The sequence below is a fragment of the Scomber japonicus genome, chromosome 4, assembly GCF_027409825.1.
Source record: "Scomber japonicus isolate fScoJap1 chromosome 4, fScoJap1.pri, whole genome shotgun sequence".
Lineage (NCBI taxonomy): Eukaryota > Metazoa > Chordata > Actinopteri > Scombriformes > Scombridae > Scomber > Scomber japonicus.
In genome coordinates this window covers 12,748,699-12,766,620 of record NC_070581.1, presented here as the reverse complement: position 1 = coordinate 12,766,620, position 17,922 = coordinate 12,748,699, and the positions used below count along the sequence as shown (strand labels likewise).

The 17,922-nt window shown below is 38.5% G+C and overlaps 1 protein-coding gene across 5 annotated transcripts in view; it reads left to right on the top strand.

The window, feature by feature from the left end:
• cacna1db (calcium channel, voltage-dependent, L type, alpha 1D subunit, b) overlaps nucleotides 1-17,922 on the top strand; it is a 79,288-nt gene that overhangs the window by 41,084 nt on the left and 20,282 nt on the right. For 2 of the 5 annotated variants that reach the window (XM_053318322.1, XM_053318318.1), the window contains exons 10-27: nucleotides 5,749-5,836; nucleotides 6,040-6,066; nucleotides 6,606-6,766; nucleotides 6,974-7,199; nucleotides 7,922-8,129; nucleotides 8,664-8,784; nucleotides 8,921-9,035; nucleotides 9,189-9,249; nucleotides 9,838-9,898; nucleotides 10,780-10,918; nucleotides 11,149-11,278; nucleotides 12,119-12,178; nucleotides 15,446-15,552; nucleotides 16,446-16,533; nucleotides 16,687-16,794; nucleotides 16,964-17,016; nucleotides 17,127-17,273; nucleotides 17,556-17,757. In XM_053318322.1, coding sequence (XP_053174297.1) covers nucleotides 5,749-5,836; nucleotides 6,040-6,066; nucleotides 6,606-6,766; nucleotides 6,974-7,199; nucleotides 7,922-8,129; nucleotides 8,664-8,784; nucleotides 8,921-9,035; nucleotides 9,189-9,249; nucleotides 9,838-9,898; nucleotides 10,780-10,918; nucleotides 11,149-11,278; nucleotides 12,119-12,178; nucleotides 15,446-15,552; nucleotides 16,446-16,533; nucleotides 16,687-16,794; nucleotides 16,964-17,016; nucleotides 17,127-17,273; nucleotides 17,556-17,757 — 2,102 coding nt within the window. Of the gene's footprint in view, nucleotides 1-5,748; nucleotides 5,837-6,039; nucleotides 6,067-6,605; nucleotides 6,767-6,973; nucleotides 7,200-7,921; nucleotides 8,130-8,663; nucleotides 8,785-8,920; nucleotides 9,036-9,188; nucleotides 9,250-9,837; nucleotides 9,899-10,779; nucleotides 10,919-11,148; nucleotides 11,279-12,118; nucleotides 12,179-12,266; nucleotides 12,327-15,445; nucleotides 15,553-16,445; nucleotides 16,534-16,686; nucleotides 16,795-16,963; nucleotides 17,017-17,126; nucleotides 17,274-17,555; nucleotides 17,758-17,922 lie in introns of all 5 variants that reach the window. The other 3 variants (XM_053318319.1, XM_053318320.1, XM_053318321.1) reach the window with 3 other exon arrangements.

Below are 17,922 nucleotides of genomic sequence, written 5' to 3'. Positions count from 1 at the left end.
ACATCACTTCTATAACCATTATGCATGGAATGAATTTCCTGTCAACACCATAATATTTACTAGGCAATAGACAGGTGTGAATTTAACATGAGTTTGTGTGTGTGAGTGGAAAGAGGATTACGTTAGGACATAAACAGTAGTAAAAATTCTCATTTCTGATATCAAACTGCTCAAATGAATAGCCTGCTTTGCAACTGTAATCATCCCACTGTCTATTATCATGTGAGGCAACACAATGTTCTTCACTTCTGTAGTTTTATTAGCCATCCAGTTAATGTTATTAGTCTCTTCGTCTTCATAGAAACTTTTATCATCCAGTGACCTACAGGTGCTCACATCAACATATAACTCTATACAATCTATCCAGGCTTGCTGAACAATAACAATAGTATAACCTCAATAAATCATTGTTGAGCTTTTGTCAAAATTTATGTTTAAATCTACTCTTCTTCTATCATTTGGATGGTTGTAAAAATGTAATTGTTTTTGATAATATGATAGAGACAAAATAATAGAGAAAAGTTGAGAAATTGCATCTGTGTTGAGAGGCAATTTGGTTATATGCATCATGTGATTGAAGATACTCACAGAGCTGCCAGGTCTGTGTATTTCTCTCTCTGCAGTACCTCAGTGCTTCAGTCAAGTTCTTAAAAACAGGAAACATTTGAGAACAGAACACACAGCCCTGCAGTGACAGACTTTAATTTAGATTTTGTTTAGATATTGGAACATTTCACAGTTGTCAGGCATGTCAATGGGCCTTGTGCAAGAGCGTTTTTCTCCTTAATCTCTTTTACTTTTTTGTGTTTTAAGTCAGATTCACTAGACTCTTACTGCAAAACTTGTCATGAATTATTCATTTCAGCCTGATGAATGCCACCTGTCCATGAGGAGGTGTGCATTTGTGAGATTTGATGTCTCTAAACTTGCCAATTGTATTTGAGGACCTCAAACAATGTTAGGAGGAAATATGACAAATGTATGAAGTTTTGTAAATCTTGAGTAACTTAAGTGTGCCACTAAAAAGCAAATCTGTACATGAGGCCCATTGTCTCTGCAGGAAAAGCACACATATGGATAAAAATACTACTGTCCACTATAAAATATTATATAAAATATTTCTGTGCAATTTGTTGACACTATAAGTTTAGCAGGACCCTTAAACAACCTGATTCCACTTGTCTGGTGGACCCATGATGAGTAGAGAAGAATTATTGTTGCTATTATAATATTTACTTCTAGGCAGTATAGATACATTTAGCTACTGCACCAACGTGCCTAACATGTTATCAGGTTATACAAAATCAGCTTACACTACCTCAGTATCATATGATTGATCAACAGTTATTTTAACCTAAACCTATTTATTGTTACGTGAATTCATATTGAATAATAGAAAAGTTTCCATGAAACTGTTTAGAGGGCTCAAGAATGCCCCTTTTTGATTAATATTTCAATAAATGCATGCTTACATACTTAAATAAATGCATGTTCAAGTTCAAGATAGTGAACAACAGAAAGTGCAACACAATTAAAATATCCACTTTTGGTAACATTCATAATTCATAATAATAATGTTACTGTGTTATTGAGTATATCAAGTTCCTCATCACTGAATGTAAATCCACATGTCGATGCTTTGGCCTACAGTGTGTTGCTGGCAGCCTTTAGTCTCTTCTTAATACTGCTACAGTGCCTTAAAGCCACTCACAGTGCACTCAGTGCAGATGCATCTGTCAGTTTCCTCTGTCTTCCACAGATGTCCCATTTTCTTTTTTAAGACTTGTTACTAAATTGCTCTCCTTAATTCCTGTAATGTCATTTTACAAAAATCTTGTGCGCAGTATTAGGAATCACTTCATTTTGTTCTGTTTTGCAGCAGAAATATGTTAATAACCTTTCTCTTTTCTTTTATCTGCAAATCTAGAGATAGCACAGCACATTTCATGTCCACTGTCTCATTTATGTTCATTTTGAAAGACCTGAAACATTGAATGAATTAGAAATCTATTATCTGACACTGTAGGATATGTCATGTTATTGAATAGTCAGAAAATACACAGTGGTTTTGTTGACGGTCTCCCTTCCTGTTTAATGAGATGAATTAAGTAAGTGTTTGCTGCTTCGCTTTGCTCGCACAGCCGTCTCCAGTCAAACGTTTGTTGTTGTCGGCTTTGTTTAATCTTTTCAAATGTGTTAAATACTGACAGATGGGAACCCATGAGGAGTTTGGAGTGACAACATTATTTTGTGTGTATTTTATTTATCATTCAGATCATTTTTGTATATTAATTTTTTTCAAAATACCTATTTCACAAAACTAGCCCATGTCCATTGCTTTAACAGTGCCTTCACGAGGGAAGAACAAACATGTTATATTTAATGAATAGCTAATGATCAACAGTGCCACGTTTCTGTAGCTCACACCTCTGCAAGAAACAGTGTCCTGGAAACACTAACAGGGATTTAAAACTAAAAACAGTAACTGTATAAAATGTATAAAATATGCACTGGATTTGTCAAAGTCACACTGCCTCATATGAGATTATGATCATTACTTACACTTAACATTGGGACAAGAACTCCTCACTGGTTTTAACGGGAGGAACTATTACAGCAACCAAAAACTGTTGCAACGGGCATGTATGGGCACTGTTTTAAGACAGACATGACTTTAACATAGAAATTACTGAACCCAAAATATCACAGGGATGAGACTTTTCATTTAGTGTCCATCACAGTCTCAACAAAGACGTTCCTTGTCATATCTGCAGCGTCCTAACTTTCTTGCATCTATGTTTCCTTCCTCCTCTCGTCTTTCTCTCCTCTCTCTTTAGCATATGCCCCCAACAGGCTCTTATTAGACAGCTGACTGAGACTAGTGCATATGTACCTCTTAGTGTTTATGTCCTCTAGTAACTGTCCTGTGCTTTTACCTCTGCTGCCATTGATGTAGACACCTAAGACAACACACTAACTTTCTCTCCTTGAATCCTGCAGTGTCTGTGTGCCTTGTAAAAAAATCTGTCTGTAGATGCTGCTAACATTTGTTTTTCCCCCTCTTTCTCCTATTTGGTTTCATCCTATTTTCTGCTCTTGTTGCCAACCGTTCTTTTGTCTGTCTTCTATCTTTAGTTTTTATTAACAAGTCTTGTTTATTACTAATCTTTTTCAGTCTAATATTGGATTATACTGTAAAGTTACTCTGTCCAGAAAATATAGATTTTAAATAATGAGATATGGACCAGCTGATATTCTTTTTTTTGGGGGGGTTTACATACAAAAACAATGCAAAGTGAAGTTTGGCCCGTACTCACCATATCACATCCAACTATTTTACCTCAGTTAGAAAATATGTTGTGCAACATGTGAACTATATATGATTGGATTTTAAGGACGGTGTGTCAATCATCCTCTTTTTCTGAATGATTAACTGATTTTAAATGTACAGATTATTGTCAATACTTAGTTCCTATATTGTTCCTATAATGTGCTGTATTGTAAGGCTTTCTTTAACTTTTGTCTTTAGTGTCAATCTCCTTCATGCTAGGAGTAAATATAACAGATCCATTTGAATGTTCTATGATAAGATAGTCTGTGCTTTGGTTCTGTAGTCACTTTGTAATGTAAAGAGGATATTTCTGTACATTTGTTTTTGTAGCTTTTCTGGACATGGTAGCGGTGTCTGCACTGTAGATTGTAATGCAGCTGTCTCTTGCTGTACCTTCCTCTCTCTCTTGTTGTGCTGTGTTCTGACTCACTGCTTCCTCTGCTGTCTGGCTGTATGAACTGCATGTTGGTAACATCAAGGGGTCACGCTAGCTGACCTCACTCAGAAGAAGAAAGGAAAGTTTGGCTGGTTCACTCAGTCCACAGAGACACAGGGTAAATGTGTTTGTGTGTGCGTGAGTGTCCGGGACTGTGTGTTCTCGTGCGCATGTTCATAAGGACAGTTCATCTTTGTCCTGGAGGGTGCCTCCGCTTGCTTGCATGTGCTTTGCTTTTGTTTGTGCTTTTGTGTTTGCACGCCCCTTTTGTTCGGAATCATTAATCATTATCTGATCCTTACCATCATCATCGTGACCATTTCATCCAACACACACACACACACACACACACACCAAAGTTGTGAGTGAAATGAAACAACAGTTTGTACCATAGAAGAGATGAAAGATGGAAGGGGGGGAATCATCCAACCACATGTCTCCATAGAGGGGCAGCAAACAGTAGCCAAGTTTATTGGAAATGTGATATTTTTTTCATAGTGACCACACAGAAGCACATGTAGCTCCTTCAAAGTGTTTGAATATTCAACTTACAAAACTCATGTTTTGTTTAAATATAAAAACATCAAAAGTCACGAAAATTCTTACAATGGAAATATTAATTTATGGTTCATATAAGTTTGAATGTACAATATTGTTTCTATACATCAGTGGTAGGACGAGTACCAAAAGTTCTAACTTTAAGTGAATAATACATAGGCTACAGAGGACTGTTGTATGAGTTTTACTCCAATTAAAAAAAAAAATTGTATTTAGTTCATATTTATTTGAATACCTGTTGAAATATTACATAAAATATTCTATTCTGACAATTTGTAATGAATAAAAACTGTTTTTTTTCTGTTAATCTTACAACTATATTTTGGGTTGAAGTAAACAGACTTGTTCATACACCACCAGACACCTCATCCAGTCATCATCATTTTGAATTCCTCTCATTTGTCACATATAAAGACAAGATTTTATGCATGTACAGTATACATTTTCAATAAACTGTATGTTGTAACCTTGTGACAAGGTAAACAATACAGCATACAGACTTGGACCAAATAGTTTCAGCAAATATTTCAACTGGACAATGCTATGCTAACTGAAAAAGATTAAACCATCACCTGAAACTTGTTATAAATAAACTATTTTGTCTCACTGTCAGTATCTGTATTCATTAATCAAATCATTTCAAAAAATGATGAATACCAATTTGACTCAGATCTTACAGCATATAGTCACTGTGACTTGATCTATTTAGAAACCTTCAAATTCTCATTTTGTGGGCTTCACAAAGCAGGCCAGTAGGTTTAACATGATGCAACTGATGATAGCACCAGTAAGGAACACCAGCTGAGTTTCATATTAATTTAATGTCAAAATTTGAGAAGAAGTCACCCCAGCATTTTCTATTTGACACCTGTTTTTTTTACACCATCAGTTTTATGGTTTGGCTTGGTCTGTACATCATGTAAAACACGCATTAAAGATTTCAGCTGACACAACTATAAGCATAGAAGGAAAATAACTCAGTGCCTCCAGTCAACAGCTAAGATCTTAAAATATAAAGTTTTTGAAGGCTTACAAGTCTGAATTAGTTCATTATGCAGTTCTATTTTCAAGCTCCAAGTTTATTTTATTGATATAGTACATTAAAAAGCCTAATGACATGTATGTGCATAATAGTTTTAGTCCAATGTATGATTGTCAGTAGTTTAAATAACTGTTTCTGGCAGTCTGTTCAATATGTTTTTCTGTCTGTGTTTCAAAAAATATCATTGGACTTCAAAAACATGTTTCATCAATCTGGAACCAAGCCAAACCAAACATGCACAGATGTCAAAAGGAAAATGTATTACAATGATAATTTAGAAAAAATTATATCCCAAACTTTTCTGTTAACGTGACATAATGTTGTCTCATGTTACCTTTTTTTTTGCTGTGCGTGTGTGTGTTTGTGTTTGTGATATGACAGCGAGCATGCCCACAAGTGAGACAGAGTCGGCGAACACAGAGCGTCACAATGAAGAGGAGGGCAAATCACCCTGCTGTGGACCGCTGTGGTGAGTGTCACATATTACCGTAGACACTAACGGTCATCTTATGTTAGTTACAGTTAATTAGAAGAGATTCATTGAATTGGTCAAGGACACTTTGACCAGACAGCTGATAGACACAATGACTGTTGTTTCAAACATGTGACTCAAACACAGACCACATGCTTTTGCCTTTTATTAAAAGTTACTTCATCTTTTATTTCCCTCAGTCAAAAAATTACTAAGTCAAAGTGCAGGTTAGTACCTTTTGCATGACACTGCATGGTAGGTGCATTCATCAATCACTAAGTGGATTCAACTCATCTTGTGTGGCTGATTTCTGCCTCACATTTGAACCACTCAGATCCTTAATGTTTTCACCTGTGTTTCTGTCCCTTTGCTGTTGGTTCATTGTCTAATCTGATTTATCGTGACTAACCAACTATTATCCTCATTTCACCACAGTGTCATCTTTGTGTTTTGTCTGATTTGCTCACTCTAAACTCATCCACAGTCTTTTTACAATCCATTTCTGTCTGTAATGTGGTGCTTTCATTTGATTTCACCAGCTGTGTAATTTGAAAATCTGAGAAAGAAAACATTTAAATAAAATTCAAACAGTATAACTGAAGTGCAAAGACGAATGAATCTATTATAAAATATGTTAAATTTGAATAAAACATTCCACTATCTGTGAAAGAAATGTTATTATTTGTTATTTAGGAACTAACCTCTCCTGAATATGGATGTATGTATGCTGACAGTTAATCCTAAAGTGAAAATATTTGTTTGTCAGTCGTCAGTGGCGACGGTGGAACCGTTTCTGTCGCAGGAAGTGTCGTGCTGCTGTGAAATCTGTGTCGTTTTACTGGCTGGTCATCGTCTTGGTGTTCCTCAATACTCTCACCATTGCCTCTGAGCACTATGACCAACCAAACTGGCTGACCCAAGTACAGGGTATCTATTTTTCTTTACTCTGTTCTCTTTGGTTGTGAAACATGTATTCAGCTCTACACATAACTGTATCCTGTGCATTTTAATGTGTTATTTCTCCTCTCCTCTCCTCTCCTCTCCTCTCCTCTCCTCTCCTCTCCTCTCCTCTCCTCTCCTCTCCTCTCCTCTCCTTTCCTCTCCTTTCCTCTCCTCTCCTCTCCTCTCCTCCAGACGCAGCCAACAAAGTTCTTCTGGCGATGTTCACCTTAGAGATGCTGGTGAAGATGTACAGTTTGGGGCTGCAGGCCTACTTTGTGTCCCTGTTTAACCGCTTTGACTGTTTCGTGGTGTGTGGAGGCATCGTAGAGACCATCCTGGTGGAGCTGGCAATTATGTCCCCACTGGGCATCTCTGTTTTCCGTTGTGTACGCCTCCTTAGGATCTTCAAGGTCACACGGTGAGCAACAGAGAGTCATAGTTTTTGGGTAGAGTAAAGATGACTTTTCATGTCATTGTTTGGCATTCCTGTAATTCTGCTAGTGATCACTTTCATAGAAGCTCAAAGGTCACTCTGTATTGAAGGTTTAGGAGGTTGGTTGTAGAGTAGACCTGTCACTCTATTTTTAAAGATTGGGAACCCACCGCTGGCAGTGACATGTCTTTTTGAGGGTGTTTGACATTGGTGACATTTAAGTACTGTCTGACTAGTACAATAAAGCATTGGCAAAACATTGAAAAAGGGTATTTCTCTGGTATCACTGGGGATAATCCTCTAAGGAGAACTAACCTAAGCTAAACTAATGTAAGCTTTTTTGATTATATAACAGTCATTTTTGTAACAAGATTGTGCTTTGGCTTTGCAGGGACCAGTTAATTTCTTACATTGGCAGCTTACATAATGCAGTGTTTGGTTGCCATTGTGATCTGCTGTTGTCTCATGAAATGAACACAAAGAATTTTCAGAAAGTAAGCAACTAATTATTAGGTGAGACAGACATGTAGGTCCAGTCTCACACTAAAACCACGGAGGTTGTTAGAAATGTATGTCAGAGCTGATCTGAATAACTTGTCTTACTCTTTTTTTTATCATTTCCATTTTTGTGTCTCATTACCTTCACAGATGTGTGTAGTTCTTTGTCTGTCTGTCTCTTAACTTGTTTTATATTGTTTCCTCTCCAGTCATTGGGCATCACTTAGTAACCTGGTGGCATCTCTGCTCAACTCCATGAAGTCCATCGCCTCCCTGTTGCTGTTACTGTTCCTCTTCATCATCATCTTCTCCCTGCTTGGCATGCAGCTCTTTGGGGGCAAGTTCAACTTTGATGAGACTGTGACCAAAAGGAGCACATTTGACAACTTCCCCCAGGCTCTGCTCACTGTGTTCCAGGTGAGAGTTTGGTTTTATTCAGTTTATTCAGATTTTATATTACAGTGTCTGCAACAACAGGACAGAGAATGCCTGAGCCTCAGTATATGCTGTATTCATTTTTTTATTTTAAAAATAATAAAAAATGACTGAATTTTCAAATCATCTGATATAATTGTAAACACTGTATCATAAACGTGTTTTACCACAAACCAAGTCAAATTGTCTTGAAGAGACATTAATAGCAATGACAGCAACATGTTTACAGGCTGGGACTGTTTGAAGCCTGACATCTTGTCATCTGACAAGGAAATCATTGATCTTGCACACTGGTGATGATTTAAAAAAATCCTCTGCACGTGATTTTACATTTCTATAGAACAGAAAAAGCAATTAATGCACCTTGAAGCATGTAAAAATTAGTAGCATCAGCTGGCCATTCTTTCAAAATCTGAAGGATGTATTCATGAAAAGATTCAATGAAGTTGGAGATATTTTCATCTGATTACTCACTGAAGAAGTGATTAAAATAGCCTGGTATGCTGTGTTTACTAGATCTTGACAGGAGAAGACTGGAATACAGTGATGTATGATGGTATCATGGCGTACGGCGGCCCAGCCTCCTCTGGAATGGTGGTCTGTATTTACTTCATAATCCTCTTCATCTGTGGAAACTGTATCCTTCTGGCCATAGACACACACACACATATAAACACTAACATTGAGTCAGTTCCAAACTGTCAAAGCCCAAGTTTTTCATGATTAGATTTCATTGTGTCAGTCAGTGTTTTGTCCTTAAGTCACATGACTAGACATCCTGCTGAATGTCTTCTTGGCCATCGCTGTTGACAACCTGGCAGATGCAGAGAGTCTAAACACAGCACAGAAGGAGGAAGAAGAGGCCAAGAAGAGGAAGAATAGTACCAAGTAAAGCTATGGACACCTCAATAATTCACATTTTGTTTACATTTTTCTTTTCTGAGACATTCATCACATTGGTCACAAGCTTTTTCCATTGGCACTGAAAACTTGCCTTCTGCCTCGCTGGTTACTCCCTTTTGTTTTATCTGTGCCAAACAGGGAAACAAGCACAGACAAGAAGAGGGTTGAAATAATAGATGCCAGGGATGGAGAGACCAAGGTAAAAGACTCTTCATAAATCACGCTCATTGTATTATTAATATTGCATAACATTGCAAGTGTGCAGGTGTGATTTGCCAAAAGTGGGCTGTAACAAATTGTGACCACCTATCTCAAAGCACAGTATCAAAGATTAATCTCAGTAATTGTGCATTTTTTGGGGAGCGTGTTTGTGTTCCCTCAGCACTATGTTCCCTCAGCCTCATGTTCCCACAGCCCTATGTTCCTTCAGCACTATGTTCCCACACCCTTATGTTCCCTCAGCGCTATGTTCCCACAGCCCTATGTTACCACAGCCTTACGTTCCCTCAGCGCTATGTTCCCTCAGTGTTATGTTCCCTCAGCTTAATAAAATAAAGAATTTCACCATTAGGGAATGGCCATACCTGTGCTGTCGGAATGCAGGCCTGAGGAGACATAGGATCTATTTTGGTGGAAAATTCTTGACAGAACATAAGGCTGGGGAAACATAGGGCTGTGAGAACACAGAGCCTAATTTTGATGGAAGGAAAATATTTCTTACAAATGGAGGAACATAGGGATGACCCCATTTTGGGATTTCTAAACCTGAATACTGTGTGTACTGTAGGTCCCAGCTGAGGGTCTACTGGAGGAAGACAAAGACTTGTATCCTTCCATCAACTCTACGGGTAAAACTTTTTTACATTTTTCAGTTGTAATAATTATCAGCTCTATAATTACAACCCCAATCCCCAAAAAGTTGGGACACTCTGTAAAATGTGAATAAAAACACAATGCAATGATTTGCAAATCTCATAAACCCATATTTTATTCACAATAGAACGTAAACAACATAATTAATGATGAAAGTGAAAAATAGCACATTTTGAATTTGATGGCAGCAACACGTCTCAAAAAAGTTGAAAGGCTGGAAAAGTAAGTGGTACTAAAAAGAAACAGCTGGAGGAACATTTTGCAATGAATTAGGTTAATTGGCAGCAGGTCAGTAACATGATTGGGTATAAAAAGAGCATCATAGAGAGGCAGAGTCTCTCAGACGTAAAGATGGGCAGAGGTTCATCAATCTGCAAAGAAAATTTGCCTACAAATCGTGGAACAATTTCAGAATGAAAAATACAACAAAGAAGACCCAGGACTGTTGAGCAGGTAGAATCCTATATCAGACAAGATTCCTCTCTCAAAACTCCAGCAACTGGTCTGCTCAGTTTCCAGACACCTACAGACTGTTGTTACAAGAACAAGGAATGCTACACAGTGGTAAACATGGCCCTGTCCCAACTTCTATGAGACATGTTGCTGCCATCAAATTTTAAAATGAGCTGTTATTTTGCATGAAATAGTAACATGTCTTGCTTTCAACATTTGATGTTGTCTACATTCTATTGTGAATAAAATATGGGTTTATGAGATTTGCAAATAATTGCATTCTGTTTTTATTTACATTTTACACAGCATCCAAACTTTTTTGGAATTGGGGTTGTACATATAGAACAAGCACATTGTTTTCATGTTCAAAAGGATTAACATATTTTTTTACTCTGTTCCTTAGGGTGTAACAATGATAACGACGACCTCCCAGAAGTTCCTCCGGGGCCTCGACCTCAGAGACTTTCTGAACTCACCATGAAAGAAAAAAGGCCACCCATCCCGGAGGGCAGCGCCTTCTTCATCTTCAGTAGCACTAATCCGTGAGTCTCATACATGTTGTTTGGTGATATTGATAGCAGGGACAAATCACATACCAGTCAATCTATTCAATTTAACAAAAAAATTGAGAAAAAAGCAGAAAAGCACAGGAAAAAAAACGTTCAGCTCTGTCATAAAACCAGACTTGTTGTTACACTTTTTCTTCCTGATGCTCTTTTTCTTTCTCTTTCTGTCTCCATGTCTCCCTCTTTTTTTATTTCTATCTCTGTAGGATTCGTGTATTCTGCCATAAGCTGATCAACCATCAGATCTTCACAAACCTAATCCTGGTCTTCATCATGCTCAGCTCTGTCTCTTTGGCTGCTGAGGACCCCATACGCAACTTCTCTGCTCGTAACATTGTACGTAAACAAGCATGGGGGCTGTAGTCTTAAAATCAGGGAGTCTGCAGGTTTTGTAATAATTAAAAAAATATTAAATTCAGTTACCTATAAAAGACCCTGAAGGTATAAATAAGTCTTGCATTTAATTTACAACCTGTCTCCTTGCCTGCGCTGTTCAGTTCTTTTATGCAGCGTTTCCGTGACCACCGTCAGACAGAAGCAAGCACAGTCACTGCTTTTATCTACTGTATCTACTGTATGAAGCTCATTGTCTTATAATGGGTAAATGTCTGTTGTAGCAAAAACTCAAAGAGAAGTACATTAATGTATCTCTTTTTTATTGGTTAATCCATCCATCCATTTTATGCTGCTTATTCAGGTACATGTTTTGTTACTTAGTTACTTGTTAGTTATTTATATGATTTGGAATTATTGTTATATACTGATGGGAAGTACTTTAAAAAGATATAAAAAAAGGTAAAAGATAAGATGAGAACACCATCTATTCATTTTCCATCATACTTCCATAATTTGACCTGTATGATCATGAAGCAGATATTAAATTGCTTAAATGTGGCATTGAAGAGGTTTTGATTTGATTAGAGCAGACCTGCCACTGTCTTTACTCATTTGATTTGGGCTACAAAAGTCAATCTCTGGTGTCTCAATTTGTGGATGTGACACTCCTTAATCTTTTAACATTAAAGTATGACCTATTGCAGCTTTAATTTACTATTAGTTACTATTTCATCTGTGTTGACCCTGACTGTATACAGCTTGAAGTATTTGATAGATCATTCACTGTGCTGTTATCCTGGAATGACTTGATGACTTGAACTTGTGCATTGCCTCTTGCAGATACTTGGTTATTTTGACTATGCTTTCACGGCAATCTTTACTGTTGAGATCCTGTTGAAGGTAAATGTCCTTTGTGTGCTGTGTCGTGCTGTGCTGGGTAGAGCTTCAGTAACCCTGCGTGCTTATGTCACTCTGATTGCCTCCTCAGATCCTAGGCTATGCAGACTATGTCTTCACTAGTATGTTTACATTTGAGATCCTTATTAAGGTAAACAATAAAAACTGTTGTCTGTGAAGATTCTCAGTCATCCAGGTCATGGTTATCCATGGAGGGTTGAATTGAGATCAATTGGACTTGGCTGTAGAGACCTCTCATCCAAAGGGCTTCTTCAGTTCAAACTGACTGGCAGGGAGCCTCAGATGGATGAGAGGTGAAACATCTTTAAATATCTACCACCAAATCCAGTTGCCCTCAATTCAAGCCTTCTTGGATAACAAAAACTGTTGAGCTGCCTCAGCAACAACCCACCACTTCCAAGCTTGCTGCACATGCCCTCCCTCCCCTCATTTTTGTATTTATACTTTTTGTTAAAATGGCCACCTGCTTGTCTTGTTGTCATAGCGCCAATCCGTCAACATGGAGATCATATGTTTTCGTCAGCTATTTTTTTGTCTGTCAGTCACTTTTCCATCATGGCCCACTCCCCGCCTTCATGCTCGACCAGTTTATGGACCAGTGGCTCTCCAGAGTACAACTTCTTGTTTGGCTGTTCCCGAATATTAATTATTTTTTTCAACTTTCTGAAGATTAAGCAATTAATGTTTGATTGGCACGATGACTGGTGGCCTTTTGAAATCTTTCACCAGCTTTTTTTTTTTTTTTTTTAATTTTGAATCTTTGTCAACATCCTTGACAATAAATGCCCACAACAACTAACTTTTTTGGATTTTTAATATGAAGGATGTTTGTTAAATTTGAAACACTGTGGACTGTGGAGAGATGAACTTGAACTTGAACTAACATCAAGCCTAGTATTTCACTGCCCGGCTGTGTATTGCACACACAGATATCCCCCTCTCTTTATTTTGGTCATTCGAATGTACTTGAAGAAATCCAAAAAAATCAGGAAATACTATTTTTACTGTTCAAATTCAGTTATCTGCCTTACCCTTTGCTCGCTGCATGCCTGCATCAGGTAAATCCCTTGTTTTTCAGTTTAAGCCTAAAATTTGATCAAGAGAGGATTATAAACCCTGTTTCATGGAAAGAGTTTATGGTAGGGTCCCTGGCTTAATCTGCACTGGAAATGAATGTAGTGGCTTTGGAATAATGTGACCCATGTCTTGTGAACATTTTGCATTTTTTATTATCTGTTTGTGTGTATGTGTGTATCTGTGTGCAGTACTGCATATGTATGTCTATGATCACATTATTTGTATGTTCTTTTAAGTTCCTATTGTAAGAATGAACCTTTTTTTAGAATTTAAAAAATTTAAAGATTCACTGTCAACACTATCGTTGATTACACAATATTACAATCTGTTAACAAGTTTGTTTCTGAGATACTGCATTTCAACCGTGTCAAAAAATCAACATTACTTGTGACCCGTTGGAGTGAATTCTCCGGTTACCTTATATGGTAACCATAGCCTTCAGACAAGAGCAGACATCATCAGATGGTACCCAACCTTCACTTGAGTGTTTCGACCCTTAACCACAACACTCTCCAGGTGGTGGGTCAGCAGTGGTGGCCAAATCACTGCCCATCTGCTCCTCTCCTATCTTACGAGCTGTTTGTTTCTTGCTCCTTTTGTCCAGGCCCAGAGCTGACATCAACCCCCATGTTGACTGGGCTAGGAAATCTCTGTAACTGACGATGGCAAACAGCCATGCCTGTCATATTTTGTCTTTGCACTCCTGAACTAAGGACTAGTACTTCATGGCCTTTCTCTCGTAGATCACCTCACATCCCTTCTTCCATGGCACTGTCATGGTCTTTGGCCAACACTAATACATTGTGCAGATGCAATGCCTTCGGGAACTGCAGCCTCCTTCCCACGTTGACCCTCATCTCCCAGGACATGGCGGTTTGCAGTAGATTGGGCTTCGGTCATTTGGTTGAGAAAGGCCTGGCTTCCTACTTGATGAAAGTGATGGCCATATTCAAATCCGTTCCAGGTGGCCTCTTCTTGCATGTTTACCGTTCTAGTGCGCCAGTAAAAGACAGGAGCACCTTATCATGGTGCCACCTATACCATTCTTGAGATAGATATGTTTTACACCTGGACAGTTGTCAGTGTCCCCTTTTGACCACAGAGCTTTTACTGTGGCTCCTTTCTCAGCCCCATGTGTGCAGATTAGCTGGCAAGAGGAAGGACATACAGAAGAGCTCTTGAGCAGGTCCCATTTCGTCCATACACCCTGGCGACCCTTGTTCCTTTGCCTTTGATTTCCGCTTGCCTTTGATCTCCTCTTCACAGGCCTGGACCATATTTCTCTAGTTCCTTGCACTTGCATTTCCCCACTGCTTGAAGTGTGCTGAGCCAAGCCTTGCTGCCCAGTGCAGAGGTTGCCGATAATGTCTAACAGCTTCAGAGAACTCATTGCCTGCTCTATGGCTGCGATGGCTGCACACTTGTGACAGATCTGGTTGTTAACTCATGAATGATGAGCCAAAGAAGCCTGAGCAAAAAGCTATGCTGATACAGCCAGGTCTTAAATCGGGGAGTCTAGATTCACTATTCATCGGTCATAGTATTGGTGACATTGGCTTCATCTGTCATTAATGCATTTTTTAGTAGGTTGTCCTCAACGGATAGTTTGACCTCACCCTGAACTTAGAAGCTGAACTTGCTGGTAACTCGGCCCTTCTTGATCACCATACTTTCTGGTCGCAAAGGACATCCTTGAACAAGTACCTACTTTGTCCAGGGTTTCAACTACCCATCTTGCTTGGACACAGCTGTCATATGATGTTGGTCATGAACCCTCATAATGCTGCCTTGATGATGCCCAACTCTGCTCTGCTGATAGTATAATATACCCATAATAAACAGGATGTGGGAGATGGCTGTATTTCAAAAACCAACAGGGAAGCCGCAAATCAAATTATGTTGTGCATTGTTGTTGCGAACACTCATGAAATGCAATCTACTCTGAAATGCATGACCCTAAGTGGAAAATGCAAAATTTAACAAAAATCTTTGGGTTACACACAAAATATTATTTTGAAAATTGATACTGTTAATAGTATTATGTATCATTCTATTAGACAGTAATGTAAATCCCATTTCAGCTTGACTTGAAGCTGTTCTTCTGTACTGTAAGTGCTTATGTTTATGATGGCATCTTCTTCAGTCCTGACTGTTTTTCTCTTGTCTGTCCAGATGACAGCGTTTGGAGCATTCCTTCATAAAGGAGCTTTCTGCAGAAACTACTTCAACCTATTAGACCTGCTGGTTGTCGGTGTGTCTCTGGTCTCCTTCGGCATTCAGTATGTATCATTCATTCAATGTTTTTTGATGTATCTGCTGAGCAATTGTGTTATATTTGTGGTGGAGGGGCTGGATGGATGCTTAAGTTGGTCATTCTGTTGGTTGGACCATCTGACCTACACATTGAAAACCACATAACTTGACATGTATTGTTCAGGTTTACATCAATTTGGCATGGATATTCACTGGGTTTGATTTTAATTAATTTGATCACCTCCTGATATGTGCAGAGTGCAGTGAAATCTACTGGCCACATCCATCCTCCCTAGCAGATAAGCTTGAGCTTCCCTCTAGCACCACAATCATCAAGTTTGCACTCAAAGATATCTCATAATCCTTTTTTGTGGCAGGTGGTACCATATTGATGCTCTGAGAGATGAACTGTGCAGCATTTTTATTTTATGTGATGCAGTCAGTATTGCAGGCTCCAGGGACCACTGGATTAGATTTGTAGGCATGTTTCATCCACTATCTTAGATTTTCCCCAGTGCTCATAAAGTTTTAATCTTTTGCTCTGATGAACTGTTATCTCCAGCGTTGAGGACCATCTCTGAGCTGAATTTTAGTATATGAAACAAGTGTCGATACAGAGCGCCTCCAGTATGTCATTAAAGGCTTGAAGAAAACAAAGGTCAAGATAAACAGCTAAATAAAAAGAATTGTCACACTACAAAAAAGCTTCAAAATTGGAAATAGTCCTTCAAACACCATTATTTAGTTTGCCTTAAACCATAATTTGTAATGAATGACAAGAAGTGAGCTGCCATTAGATGAACATTAGGTATCCTTAGTCGTTGAACATCACAAAGATGTTTAATGGTAATGCCTTTGTCACATACATTGCAGTTAAAAATTGACTGACTGAATCTGCTTATATTTCTATCTTCCATAGATCTTCTGCTATCTCAGTGGTGAAGATTCTCCGTGTTCTGAGAGTCCTCCGTCCGCTCAGAGCCATTAACAGAGCCAAGGGACTAAAGGTCAGAATACAGTACAACATAGAGCAGTGTATATCTACTGTATGCATATGTGGTTCTCCATGTGAATGTGTCCTGAAGAATACGTATGCATGCATGCTTCTGATACAGAACATTTGTACTCCTACTAACTGTGTATAACTGTGTCCTTTGCAGCATGTGGTCCAGTGCGTGTTTGTGGCCATCAGGACCATCGGCAACATCATGATTGTCACCACACTGCTGCAGTTCATGTTTGCTTGTATCGGAGTGCAGCTCTTTAAGGTACATTGAAGAGATAGTGAGACGGCAAGAACGTGTGTGTAGTGTGGTCACAAAATCTAGTCAGCTCGCCTTTCCTTCGGCTCTGGTGTAAAATAATTAGTGGTTGCACAGACGTAGAGGGACTCAAACTAAATGCACCTCTGACTTTTTCTGTTGTTTTCTTACACAGGGGAAATTTTATCGATGCACAGATGAGGCAAAGTCTAGCCCAGATGAGTGCAAGTAAGTTCTTTTCTGTCTTTACAGTTTCTAGCTACGGACCTTCATGAGTATCTCTGTATGTATGTATGTTTATGCACATATGTGGTTAAAATTTCACCTGTAAATCACAGAGGTACCTACATTCTCTACAACAATGGGGACACTGCATTGCCCATGGTGAAGGAGAGGATCTGGTACAACAGTGACTTCAACTTTGACAATGTCCTCATGGCCATGATGGCTCTCTTTACTGTCTCCACCTTTGAAGGATGGCCCACGTGAGTACTGCTTTGAGTTTGGAAGGAGTCTAGATTTACTTAAAGTTTTTTATTCATCTTTTCGTCATCTAAATGAAAAAGGCTTTGTCGTCACCGTCTTCAGTAAGCAAAAGTAAAGTGATATCACCTATGTTGTCCATATTTCAACCATTATGTGTGTATGACTTTGTGCATGCATTTGGATTCATAAGTTCAGCATGTACCACATTTTTGAGACAGAGTTGATATTAATAATTGCCTGTTCAGTATCTTGACTTTATCTTTGTTTTGTTTTGCTTACAGTCTGTTGTACAAAGCCATTGACTCCAACAGAGAGAACATGGGTCCCATCTACAACTACCGCGTTGAAATCTCCATCTTTTTCATTATCTACATCATCATCATCGCTTTCTTCATGATGAACATCTTTGTTGGTTTTGTTATTGTCACCTTCCAGGAGCAGGGTGAGAAAGAGTACAAGAACTGTGAGCTGGACAAGAACCAGGTAGGAGCAGCCTGTTGTGTTTGTGTATAACAATAACAATAACAATAGTAATAGCTAAATAACTGCAGCATGTCGTCAATTAAATGTTTCTGCTTTAAAAATGAATAAAGACTGACCTGATACGAATGGATTTGTGCTAGAACAGGATAAAGATACAGGATGCTT